This window comes from Aegilops tauschii, chromosome 7 (genome assembly GCF_002575655.3).
Source record: "Aegilops tauschii subsp. strangulata cultivar AL8/78 chromosome 7, Aet v6.0, whole genome shotgun sequence".
NCBI classification, from domain to species: domain Eukaryota; kingdom Viridiplantae; phylum Streptophyta; class Magnoliopsida; order Poales; family Poaceae; genus Aegilops; species Aegilops tauschii.
In genome coordinates this window covers 172,846,462-172,859,702 of record NC_053041.3, presented here as the reverse complement: position 1 = coordinate 172,859,702, position 13,241 = coordinate 172,846,462, and the positions used below count along the sequence as shown (strand labels likewise).

The following is a 13,241-nucleotide window of genomic DNA, read 5'->3' as shown; positions in this document are numbered from 1 at the left end:
ATCAATGGAGTCTACTTTCCAACCTCTCTGATAATCATTGAGTCTGAAAAGTTGGATATTATATTGGGTATGAATTGGTTGACCCAATATCAAGTTTGCATAAACTGCGCAACACAAGAAGTCACTTTGACCAGTCTGAATGGGCAGACTACCAAATTCTATGCTCGCAAGAATATACCCAAGCAAGAATTGGTTTTCACCGCGGTGGCTGAGTTGGAATTAATCCCTGTGGTCAGCGAGTACCCTGATGTATTTCCAGAAGAACTGCCAGGCATGCCACCAGATCGGGAGCTGGAATTTGCAATAAATCTTGTGCCCGGAACTGCACCGTTATATAAGAAGTACTACCGGATGCCCTCATCAGAATTAGTGGAGCTAAAGAAACAGCTTGATGAACTGCTCCAGAAAGGATATATTCGTCCCAGCTCTTCACCATGGGGATCACCTGCTATTTTCGTGGACAAAAAGGATGGCAGTCTCCGCATGTGCGTAGATTACCGCCAGCTGAATGAGGTCACCAACAAGAATAAATATCCGCTGCCAAGGATTGATGATCTGTTTGATCAGCTCAGTGGGGCTAAAGTATTCTCTAAGATTGATTTACGGACCGGATATCATCAGCTCAAGATTAAAAAGGAAGATATTCCTAAGACCGCATTCACTACTCGGTACGGTCTTTATGAATATACCGTGATGTCCTTTGGTCTCACCAATGCCCCTGCTTTCTTCATGCATATGATGAACAAAGTATTCATGGACTTCCTCGACAAATTCGTGGTAGTATTCATCGATGACATCCTCATTTACTCCAAGGGTGAAGAAGAGCACAAGGATCACCTCCGAGCAGTGCTACAACGACTCCGCGACCATCAGCTATACGCCAAATTTAGTAAATGCGAGTTTTGGCTTAAGCAAATTGGGTTTCTCGGACATGTACTATCCACCGAAGGTATAGCCGTGGACCCGAGCAAAGTAAAGGATGTGCTCGATTGGGTGCCGCCCACGACCGTGACGCAGATCCGGAGTGTTCTTGGATTAGCTGGATATTACCGTCGTTTCATTGAAGGGTTTTCCAAGATTGCTAAACCCATGACGGAGCTGCTCAAAAAGGATAAGAAGTTTGAATGGACAGAGGACTGTGAGAAAATTTTTAATGAGCTAAAGATACGGCTGACAACCGCACCTGTATTGACTCTTCCAGACATTTATCGCAGTTTTGATGTGTATTGTGACGCCTCCAGGCAAGGCATTGGTTGCGTACTTATGCAAGACAGCAAGGTAGTAGCATATGCATCGCAACAGCTACGACCCCACGAGGGAAATTATCCTACTCATGATTTGGAATTGGCTGCGGTGGTTCATGCGCTAAAAATTTGGAGACACTACCTCATTGGAAAAAGGTGCCAAATTTTTACCGACCACAAAAGTCTCAAATACATCTTTACTCAACCAGATTTAAACCTCCATCAACGAAGATGGCTAGAGTTGGCCAAGGATTATGACCTTGGAATAAATTACCATCCGGGTAAGGCCAACGTGGTTGCCGATGCACTCAGTCGAAAGCCCGTTAGCTTAAATGTCATATTGAAATCCTTGCCTCCCGAACTCCAAGAGGAGATCGCTCAGCTCAACCTGGTCATAGTGGATGCTGGCCTTGCTAATATTTTGGAAGTTACCCCCGCACTTGAGGAAGAGATCCGCAAGGCCCAGCCAGCTGACCCCAAGCTGCAAAAACGTGCCAAGGGCCAGATGGCAAAGCAGACCTCAGATTTCTCCAAGGACAAATTCGGTACCCTCCGATTCCGTGGATGGATTTGTGTACCCAATCAACCGGACTTAAAGAAGAAAATCCTGTCAGAAGCACACGAATCCTCATATTCCATTCACCCGGGAGGTACGAAAATGTATGAGGACCTTAGACAAATATTCTGGTGGGATGGAATGAAGAAAGACATTGCCTATTTTGTGGCCTGTTGCGACATATGTAACAAGGTGAAGGCAGAGCATCAGAAGCCAGCCGGACTCCTCCAACCGCTGCCGATTTCACAATGGAAATGGGATGACGTTTGTATGGATTTCGTTACGGGATTGCCTAAGACTCAGCGAGGCAATGATGCAATCTGGGTCATAGTGGACACCCTAACCAAGGTTGCTCACTTCATTCCGATCAGCACCAGATACAGAGCAAATCAACTTGCACAGCTGTATGTATCCAGAATAGTCAGTCTGCATGGAGTACCCCGAACTATCACTTCCGACCGAGGTTCCCTGTTTACCTCCGCTTTTTGGTCACGCCTCCATCAAGCCTTGGGGACAGCACTGAAATATAGTATTGCTTATCATACTCAGACGGATGGACAGACAAAACAGGTAAATCAAATACTCAAAGATATGTTGCGAGCCTGTGCTTTAGCACAAGGACCTAAATGGGAAGACTGCTTGCCATATGCCGAGTTTTCCTATAACAACAGCTTCCAGACCAGTCTAAAAATGTCACCGTATGAAGCTCTGTATGGCCGTAAGTGCCGCACTCCTTTAAATTGGTCTCAAACTGGAGATAGCCGTATCTTCGGAACAGATCTCATGATGGAAGCTGAGAAACAAGTTAAGGAAATCAGAGACAGATTGCAATTGGCCAAATCTCAACAGAAAAGTTATTATGATGCAAAGCACCGATAGATCAATTTTGAACCCGGAGAACACGTATACCTCCGAGTCACTCCTATGAAAGGAGTGAAGAGATTTCAGACTCGTGGAAAGTTGGCACCCAGATTTATTGGTCCATTCCCAGTTATGTCTCGAGTGGGTACTGTTGCATATCAATTGGAACTACCCGCTGAATTGGCAGATGTGCACAACGTGTTTCATGTTTCACAATTGAGACGATGCATATCCCCGCCTGAGAAAAGGACTGCTATGGCTGAGGTAGAGTTGGCAAATGATTTAACTTATGAAGAGAGACCGTTTAGAATTTTGGATCAAATGGAAAGGGTCACTCGCAGTAAAGTAAGGAAATTTTACAAAGTTCAGTGGGAGCATCACACAGAGTCAGAATCAACTTGGGAGCGAGAAGAATTTCTACAGTCACATTATCCAGAGTGGTTTTCCCAAGCAACCGAATCTCGAGGACGAGATTCATTCTAAGTGGGGGAGGTTTGTGACAGCCTGGTTTTTGCCCTCTCTCATTTGCTTGATTTTCATTTGGAGTCAATTTGAAATTTGGAGTTTTTGAATCTTTTCATATGGACTTAAACAATTGGGTACCCTTGGCTTTCACCCAAGTGCTTCATTTCCCTCCCTAATCATCATTCCCCTTCTGATCCACCCCAAAATAATCTTTGGAATATTTTTCTTAAATGAAAAATATTCATTTTTCTCTCAAAAACCCTAGCTAGTTCAATATGCTCCAAAGCAACCACAATTTTTATGGCCCAGAAAAATCTGAGATAATTCTCAAATATTCTTTAAGACCTAGGGCACCTTGCTGAGCAAAAATATTTCATCACTTTTTGGCATATTTTTGCTACAGAAAATATTTTCTGTTCTGGGCAGAAATGGTGGTTTCTACAGCAACTACCATTTTAGTTGCTCCATTGTGCCTGGATTTTCTTGTGCATCTTCACCTTAGTAGATCATGGCTAACCTCCAAAGCACAGCCCCCAACTCCTAGCCATTTGACCTCAGTAACCTCTCAAAGTTACTGACCAGAAACTTACTTGGCATGTAAAAACTCCTCTACTGCACCTGGATCCAAACCAAAGCGTGGTAAACCTCAAAACCACCACGAACAACATGCCAGACATGATTTTTGGACGTAGGCTGGCCTGAGGGAAGAGTTCGCGCGATGACCACGCGTGTCCACCATGCCATGCCTGCGTGTCGACGCGCTCTGAGTGCCACCAAGCGCTCTGTTCGCGCGTGCTCACTTCCCCCGTCTGCCCGAGCGTGCCAAACTTCGCCACCATCCTCGTCTCAATGCCATTAACTTCCCCCAGCGCTCGCCGACGCCGGAGCTCGCCGCAGCGAGCACGGGCACGGTCCGGCCAACCCAACAGTGCGGTGCGCACTGTGCTCGTCGCCTTCTCCTCGTTCCTGTGCTCGTCCCCGTTCGCCAACAGTCGCCGCGTGAGCTGCGTCGCCTTCTCCCCCTCTCACTGACGCCGCTCGTCACCGGGCGCCGTGGACAGGTGTCTACCGGCGGAGCCCGAACCCCCCTCTCCGCTCGCCTACAAATGGAGCCGCCCCCAGCCTCCTCGAGCACCATCCACCACTCCCACACACCCCACAAGCGTGTAGGAAACCGTAGCCCGGCCGGGCAGGCCGCGGGCCGCCGTCCTCGAGCTTGAGCTCGCCGGCGATCCCCTCTGGTCGTCGCGGTAGCTCCAGCCCCTCCCAGGCCAGGGCGACTCTTCCAGGGCCTCCGCCTCTCTCCGGTGAAGCCATCCCGTCCCCCTGGAGCCCCTGGAGTTGCCTCTGCTCCGGCGACCACCGCGTTCTGCCTCCGCTTGCGAGGTCGATTCCGACGCCGTCCGACCACCCCTAGCTACGCTACGGATACGGGCAGGTGCACCTCCGTCCCCTCTCCATCCCTCCCTCTCGTTTTGGCCAAGGAGCCCTCGTCGCCGGCGAGAGCTCCGGCGAAGCCGCGACTCCCTCTGTTTCCTTCTCCCCCTCCTCCTCATCTGACTAGCGGGGCCTGCTAGTCAACCACTCTGTACGCGCGCGAAGCGGTACGAGTGGTGGCGCCCCTGGGCTTTACGCCTTCGACGTCACCCCCCCAGTTTGTTTATTTTTATTCAAATTCATTTGAATTTACAGAACGCTTCAAACAGCCATAACTCTTCAACCATAAGTCCAAATGAATTGATTCTTTTTGCATTTTGTTCTTTGCAAAGAAATCTAGCAGCTCACAAAAGATGAGATTTTTCTGAGCTGTTTAGAATTTCTGGTGATTTTAGAAGTGTTCTTGATATTTTCTTTTTGTGCTTAAAATTATTTTCAGAGGGCGAGGCTTGTCTTGAGGATCACCAAAAGGCTTGTGAACCTCATCTGCACTAAGGCAAGCCACAGCAACAATTTCATGGTGTCATTTCAATATTTATGATTTTCTTACTTGAATGAAATGATTAATCCATGCATTTAAATAACTAGTGTTATTTATATTCTGTTAAGTGTTTGTTAGTTATTATGCTTGATTTACAGAATGTTGAAACTAGCTTAGTTGGTAAAGCAAAGCTAAGATCTATTTGTGGTGATGATAAAAATAATTTTGTTATGCATGTTAGTAATTACTTAAAGTTATTTTCTTGCATAAATAAAATAGTAAAATTTGCTAGAAAATATTCTGTTAAGTACTTGTTTAGCCATTTCACTTGACTTACAGAATGGTTGAACCTAACTTGGTTGGTAAAGAAATTAGGAATTGTTTGTGGTATAATCTTTGCTATGCATGTAAGAAATTAATCGAAGTTACTTTCTTGCATGAGAAAATAATAAAACTTGCTACAAAATATTTTGGTTAAAGTGTGAGTTACCCTGACCAGGAAAGTAATATAAGTTGTTGATGTTTATGCTTAGTGTGAATATGGTTGACATCAGTCATTTTCGTTAATATGTGATGCATGTGTAGTTTTGCATTTCATGGCATGCTATGACACCGGTCATTTTCGTTTTAAGTTGGACCTGAATATAACTCAACTTGAATATATCGTTGACTGGGTCATGGTGCCGCTGAATCGAGTTTTTCCCAGTGCAACCACATTTGCCTTTGTGGGAAGGCCTTGATTCGGTCCATTGACATTGCCTCTGGTCGGTGCCTCCAACTAAGGAAGGTTATGGCATGCTTACCCTGGCCCGGTAAGCAGGCATAACCTTGTGTGCCCGTTGTTGAGAATATGGTATCGGGTCCCCGGGTGGGATCGTTTTGGCCACGACGGTGGTCGTTGTGTCTTTGGTAGACACGGGGCCACCCAGGACTAGCCCGTTGGGGATTGGGTCGGAGTGGCCGGGAGAGTGTCATGGCAACGGAAGGGTTTTATCGGAATGCCATTGGTCCACCCGAATGGGAGTGCGAGGCCATGGGTTCCGTGGTGTGGGTACAGTGTGCTACCTCTGCAGAGTGTATAATCTATCGATAGCCGAGTCCACGGTCATGGACGCCTCGTAGTAGGTCCCACCATGAGTCAACGTTTAATAAAATTTGCACACTAAGTTATGAACTTTGCACTGTTGATGATGGCTGAAAGGCCATCGAGATGTTCGGGACCAAATATTGGTCGTGGTTGTGATCGCCGTAAGGATCACGAGTTACTCTTGTCAAGACCACGATGGTGGTTTGTTTGTGATCCGAGAATGATCACGGTTGGTAAGTCCGTCCCGAGGGACGTTCGAGCATGATCACAACATGTTGGACATATAGTCTTGCATTATTATTAATTGGTTAATTATCATGATATTGTTTGCCATTATGATTATGCCTGTTGTGAGATTGCAAGTACATTCAATGTACTGACCTGGCGTGTCATGCCAGATTTCTGTAAAGTCTCGTTGGAAAGGAGTGCTACTCGAGTCTAGATCGTGTCCACATCGGTGTCCTTGTGATATGGAGTTTCCGCTACGACGTTGTTCCACTGCCGCGTAGTTGTTATGATCGAGGCCCCTTTATGTTCACTAAAGAATGTACATATTGTTCAGCCGCACCGGGCGTGCTGCTTGGCCTCGACATCTGTTGTAATATAAACTCTGATCCGCTAGCATCAATTAAGCGGTTGTTTTCTGTACCAAGATGTTGTGTGTTGCCAGAAGACATGGTCTCTGGCAATGCATGGTAAACCGGTCGCTCTGAGCCGGGGTGCCACACCCAGGCTACCAAGACAAAAAACGCGCAACATTCACCAGCGAAGGAACACTTCCACCAAAATAACAGTCACAAAGAAGCACTTCAGCAGGTGATCACATCCTAGAAGCATGGTCCAAGTCCAGCGCAGCAACTGGAGGTCCCAACTGTCGAGCGAGCAACATAGCTTCGTTCATCAGCACTCGAACACCGCCTTGGAACACGTTCTTGTCCGCGCCCTTGAGAAGAACTGCCCAGTACATCATAAAAGAACAAACATTGAAGATTGCCCCAATAGGAAATCACATAGTATGTTGCTCAAAGGTTAATTTGTTTCTGAGAGTCTAGATCCCCCAGCAAACAGCATACACACATATCATATAGTATTTGTGCCCCCCAGGAAGAAAAGCATATAGCCAAGCAAAACTTTGCCACAAGTTTCTAGGACAGCTCTCAGTACCTATCACTCTACCAATGCCCCCCCAGATGGATTTAGCAATCCCACAACCAAAAAACAAGTGTTAAGCATCTTCAGCAACGTTGCAAAAAGAACACAGAGGGTTGCCCAGCCAGTTTCTATTTTTATATTATCTCGAGTTAATATAGCATTTCTAAACAACTGCCACATATGGATTTTGATTTTAAGAGGGATGGGGGCTTTCTAGATCCAACCATTATGTGCACTAGCCAAAGGCTTTTCCAACTACTTGTGAACAGATCTAGTCGTAAACTTGCTCGATTTTTTCAGGCTCCAGGACACACTATCAGAAGAATTGTTCAATGTCAAAGCTCTAGCACCGAGTACGATCCTATTGCAGGGTTCAGAAAGGGCAGGGGTAAGCCGTTGCCTAAAGCTCAGGGTCAGGGAACACCCATCAGCAACAAAACGGGCAACCGTGCACTCTTGGGCTTGTTTGGTTGAGCGGGTAGCATACCCAGGGCAGCAAAGCCCCATTGGGGCGAATTTACCTGGCAAGTGAGATCCCCTCCAACACACCGGGGAGATTCCTCTCTTATCCATGTAGTAATTTGGTAACAAGGAGGCGGCTGAGGTGGGGCAGCAGATGCAGAAAGCAGGCAGGGGAGCAGGGGATGAGCAGAAGTGACGGGTAAACTTTGTGTCGTTGCAAGATGGGGAGAATTCTCCCGAAGCGAGGAGGCCGTGATTTCCTACCAGGGAAAGGAGGTGGATCGGGGATAGAAACGCCCCTGCCCGCTGGCACCAAATGGGCCCTCCAGAAAAACTGTCTGGGCTGCAAATTATTCGTGGTTTTCACGCCCAGGAAAGGACGGGGATCCTCCCGGATCCCTTGCTACCAAAGGATGCCCAAATACTCCCTCTGTTCCAAAATAGATGACTCAACTTTGTACTAAGTCACGAATTAACCTGTGGTTGGATGGTTAGAGGGACTGTGGTATCCCCAGGCCACCAGGGTTCAAATCCCGATGCTCGCATTTATTCCTGGATTTATTTCAGGATTTCCGGCGATGTGCATTCAGTGGGAGGAGACGTTCCCGTCGACGACGAGGCGCCTACGGTGACTTCGTAAATCTCAAGATGATATGCCGGCTCAGTCTTTCGGAGGTGCTCATAGGGGTAGGGTGCGTGTATGCGTTCATAGGGGTGAGTGTATGCGCGTGTATATGAGCGCTTGTGTCTGTACTGATGTTGAAAAAAAACTTTGTACTAAGTCATCTATTTTGAGACGGAGGAAGTATCTAATAGAACAGGATAATCATTCTTTAGGATGCTCGAGCCCAGCCAGTTGCTGCTTTGAGGTCTGTACATGTTTCAACTGGCAAGCTACAAAATAAGGATTGTTTGACCGCCCCCACCGCAGCCCTCCTTCCTTCTTTCCTCCTTGCCGCTGCCGCCGGCTGTCGGCCGACGGCGTTCAGCAGCAAGCGAGGACATGGGTGCTGTTGTGCGCTTCCGCCGCCATTCTACCATGAAGGGAACCCGCTTCACCGCTCGCCTCTACATGAATCGGCATTGCTATTGCGGTTATTGAAGATCTTCGTATATAGCTTTTCGATCAAAGTCAAACACTTCATAGCGCCTCCGTGTATACCAGTAAAAAATACAACTGAATGATGGGATTCATGCATAGTCAGTGAAACTATAAAAGGAAGTCCTCAACTGTCAGAAAAGTTCAGACTTGAATGATCAACAAGTACAGAGTTTGCACTGAAAAGACAGCAACTACAATCTGTAAATCATTATCATTTGTACTGTAAAAAAGGTTAGAGAGAAAAGTTAATGAAGACCAGTCACAAAAACCTATTCAGATCACTCGCTCTCCAACATTGGCAATGCAGTGATCTTCATAAATCTGGGTACTTGTTTGATATAAAAATAACGAAAGGGAATTCAGAAATGAGATCAAAACATATAAAATTGGAGGGTTAGATTCAATTTAACCTCTTGTACCACCTGTACATGTGTGAATTAAGGAGTAGCAAGCACGGGAACAGAAAAATTCAGAGGTGACAAAAAATCAAGGGACAAATTACACAGAACTATGGAGCTAAAATACAACTATTTAGTACAAGGCACTTAGATAGTTCAGTAAGTCATGAACATACATACTGCAGAATTTAGAGACCACTTAGATACTGTAAATTCAGTTGGCAACAAGACATACAGATTGCACTTAGGTTTCAAGGAAAAATATTCACTCGAAACAGGCTTTCGCCCCGCTTTATACATAAAGCAATCACCAAACCAAGTAGACGGCCGAACGATACAAGATGGTGAGGTAACACTCATACAATGCCGATCCCAAGATAACCAGATCACGCAAAACTACGCCGCCGAAGAAAGCATTGGCAAAACCGAGTACAACGCCACACAATGCCCTAAACACCTAAGTCCACGACAATGCCCTCAGGAGGGAAAATAGCGCAAAACGTCGCCGCTGCCGAGTCCAGAAGGGACAAGGGTCTTCACCCGGAACCTTGGAACGAAGAGGAGCATGACGATGTCTTCAGGAAGATAACGACGCCCACAAGCGTCGCTGTCGTCGGCGACAAAGCGCAGAGCTTTCGCTCGGCAGCTCCCCCGTGGCACTGCGAGGTCTTCAGAACATGCGCAAAGGTTTCAGCTCCCCAGGCCCGGATCGGGGCGACGCAACTGCCAAAGACAGGAAGAGTGCCCGAGCCACCCATCGCTACCCTCCTGCCGCCCACACGACCAAGAGGGAGCCACCACCACCGACATATTGCCCGCCGGAGAGCCAACCATGCGGACCGCCATCCAAAGCCGCCACTCCAGCATCCACGTCCAAGCCACCACCATCCATCCACGTCACGGAGCACCACCCTCGAAAGGAGGAAAGAAAGGGGTCTCCTTTCATTCCTAGCCTCGCATCAGTCACGGGATCTGGGTCAATGCCCCCACAGTAGGGGGCGTCCACATCTGCGTCCCCAGCCAGTTCCGATGGACCGCCACAGAGCCTGCTCGCGCGACGCCTTAACCGTTGTCACCGGTACCGATCCGGCCGACAGGATAGCAGAGACCCGACCACCACCACCGACCACCGCACCTACGAGGAGAGGGATCTCAGCCCGCGGGCACCACCCGGGCCAAGCCCAATCTCACCTACCTGGCGCAACCACACTGACCCGCCTCGGGCCCAAACCTAGCCCACCCTAGCGCGAGCCCTAGGACAGAGCCGCCACCGCCGCGCGTGCGGCAAGGTCAACACCCGCCCAGCCCCGCGCGCTGCCGACTCGGTCCCAGTAGCAGGGAGATCGCCACTTCCACCCTGCGCCGCCAACTAGAGCCCAACCACCAGATGTGCGACGCCAAGAGCTTAAACACAAACTCCATACACTGCAGCATTTCTGAAAGCAACACGGTTCAGACTTCAGAAATGGGCATGCGTCAGTTGCCGCCTTGAGGTTTGTACATGTTTCAGCTGGCAGGCTCCAAAATAAGGATTGTTTGGGGGGGGGCCCGGTGCATGTAGCTCCCTCTTGCGCAGGGTCCGGGGAAGGGTCCGGCCACTTTGGGCCTATTGTAGGCAGCCTTTCCCTACATTTCTGTAAGAGGCTGTTTCCAGGACTTGAACCCGTGACCTCATGGTCACAAGGCAGCAGCTTTACCACTGCGCCAAGGCTCCCCTTCAAAATAAGGATTGTTTGACCAGAAATATTTTGATGATTCAGTGAACTTTTTAAATACATTGCATCTCCCACAAGGATCAGGCTTTAGTTAGTTGATAATAAAAGACATGAATTCAGCAGTGCAAAATAGACATTTTTTTTGCCACAACTTGAATTTGCTCTGCAACTTATGAACTTGAAGTTGTTCTGCAGATTATCACGAGCAGTGAAAGAGTTTTGATTTACAAACATACTACTTATCTGCGGTTGCCCAGATCATAACTGCATCATGCTTGCTTATCTGAGCCTAATACAAAAAGATAAAATCAGTTTTAACATGGTCCATCACAGGGAACAGAGCAGAAGAAGTACTAGTGCAAGAGCGAACGCAAGGTTCAGAAAATCCATCACAGGAGCAAGAAGAAGAACAACAACAGTTTTAGCTTGCATGAACAAGTGGAGCAAATTGCTCAGAGGTACATGTGTGGCGATCGTACAAGGACTGACTAATATATCAGCCAGTGAGTATCCTCGTATACACTTTGAAAAGAATTTCAACATCGGATTTAATGGACACTTGCAGACGAGAAGAAGTTGTTGTGTTCTCCAAGCGGTCCAGCGTGAAGATTGTCCCTCTTCTCCTTCTCGAGCGCCTCTTCGGCCATCAACGCTGCTTCAAATGGATCGGAGAAGCACGGCCGCGGTTTGAACAAGTGGTCCTGTCCCTGAAGCGATGGAGCGTCAAGATCCGACGCGGCATCGTACCTCTTCTCCTTGTCAGCATCATGGAAGGCAGGGTTGTGCATGGCCTGATCCTCTGGTCTCCACATTGGGTAAGGGCAATCGGACTGCAGCATTTCATCCAGCATGCCTTGGTCCAAGGTATCCAGGTACAGAGGTTCCTGTTGGCCCGTCTCCACGCCAGTGTTGGCTCCAGTGACCGGCTCAATTTCAATTGGGTCGTCTTCCATCATTCTCATTAGTTCTTCGATATCAAAACCATCTGCCTCCCCATCAAGCACGTTGGAAATAGGCTCCAATTGCTCAAAGACATCCTCTTCAGATGTGCTCCTTGCAATGCTTAAGCCAGCCTCAGGAACAATCATCTGTTGTTGGCTGTAATGCTTGACAGACTCCAGCACATCTGACTGGGAGGAAATCGCAGGAGCTTGAGCTTGTCCCTGCTTATTATGTGAGGAAGAAGCAACGTCGGAGTGGTTGGATGTAGTGGACTCGCATGATGCTGAAGCACCTTCGATTGCCGCTGGTACAGCCACAGCAGGTACTTGTGCATCCTGAACATGGAAGTTGGTACAAGCCAGCGGGGCATACATTGCTCTGGCTGCCTCATCATGCGTCAAGAACGACGGTGTGGCAGGTGCCGGGACGGGGATTGCTCCTCGCATCCTCTTGTTGGGGTGCGGCAGATGAGGATCGGCGGCGGCAGCCGACGCTGGCCTCTTCTGTCCGTGCTCTGGTCGCGGCACTGGCTGCTTCTGTGCGTGCTCCCATTGCGGTTCTTGAAGCTTGTACGCGGCTGATTCTTGGCGGGCCGCGTCAGGAGGATGCTGAGCCAAGTGGATCTTGCAGAACACCTTCACCCCGTCAGAGACGACGGCCCCTGGCAGCAAGCATTTGTACTCCTCCATGACCCAGCCGGTCGACTTGCCCTTCTTCCTGAACGACAGGTTCTTCCTCTCGCCAACCTCGACTCCCGCGTGTCTGACGGTCGCGGTAGCATTGACGGTCCAGGTGCCGCCGCCGGCGGTGCGCACGCTCTGGGTTTTGCTTCCGTTCTTGCTCTTGCGCGTGGTGAAGAAGCGGTCGCCGCTGCTGGCGGCCTGCGGCACGGGCGCAATCTTGGCGGCGAGATCCTTGGGCTCGCAGCTGTAGATGTCGACGTGGTGGATGAATTTCTCGGCGCCATGCAGCTGGCCGGCGATGAGGCGTGGCAGGTAGTAAGTCACGGCGTCCACGTCTGTAGGGTTCAAGCGGTAGCGCTGGAAGACGTCGAGCCCTTCCATCCTGCCCGGCGGCTGCCCGAACTGCTAGCAAGGGCATCGATGTGGATCGAGGGCGGGCGATTGGGATCTGGGAGAAGAGGTGGCCGGCGGAGGATGTAGTGATATTTATAGACGATGGACTTGCAGGCGACTGAGGACGCGTCAAATTTCCAAATAGAAACACGGATGGTTTCCTTTTTCTGAATCCGATTCGGTCCCCAATTCCCTGTCAATTTTCTGAACGAAAAAGATAACGCCCACACGTGTGGGCGTTAGCCAACTCAACCACACGCCTC

General features: G+C 48.8%; 1 protein-coding gene across 1 annotated transcript; it reads right to left on the bottom strand.

Moving 5' to 3' along the window:
• Window positions 1–11,508: 11,508 nt before the first annotated feature.
• LOC109769413 (uncharacterized) lies at window positions 11,509–12,966 on the bottom strand. The gene has a single exon (XM_020328161.4). It carries the CDS (start codon window positions 12,964–12,966, stop codon window positions 11,509–11,511), a length of 1,458 nt encoding a protein of 485 aa, XP_020183750.1.
• Between the last annotated feature and the right edge of the window lie 275 nt (window positions 12,967–13,241).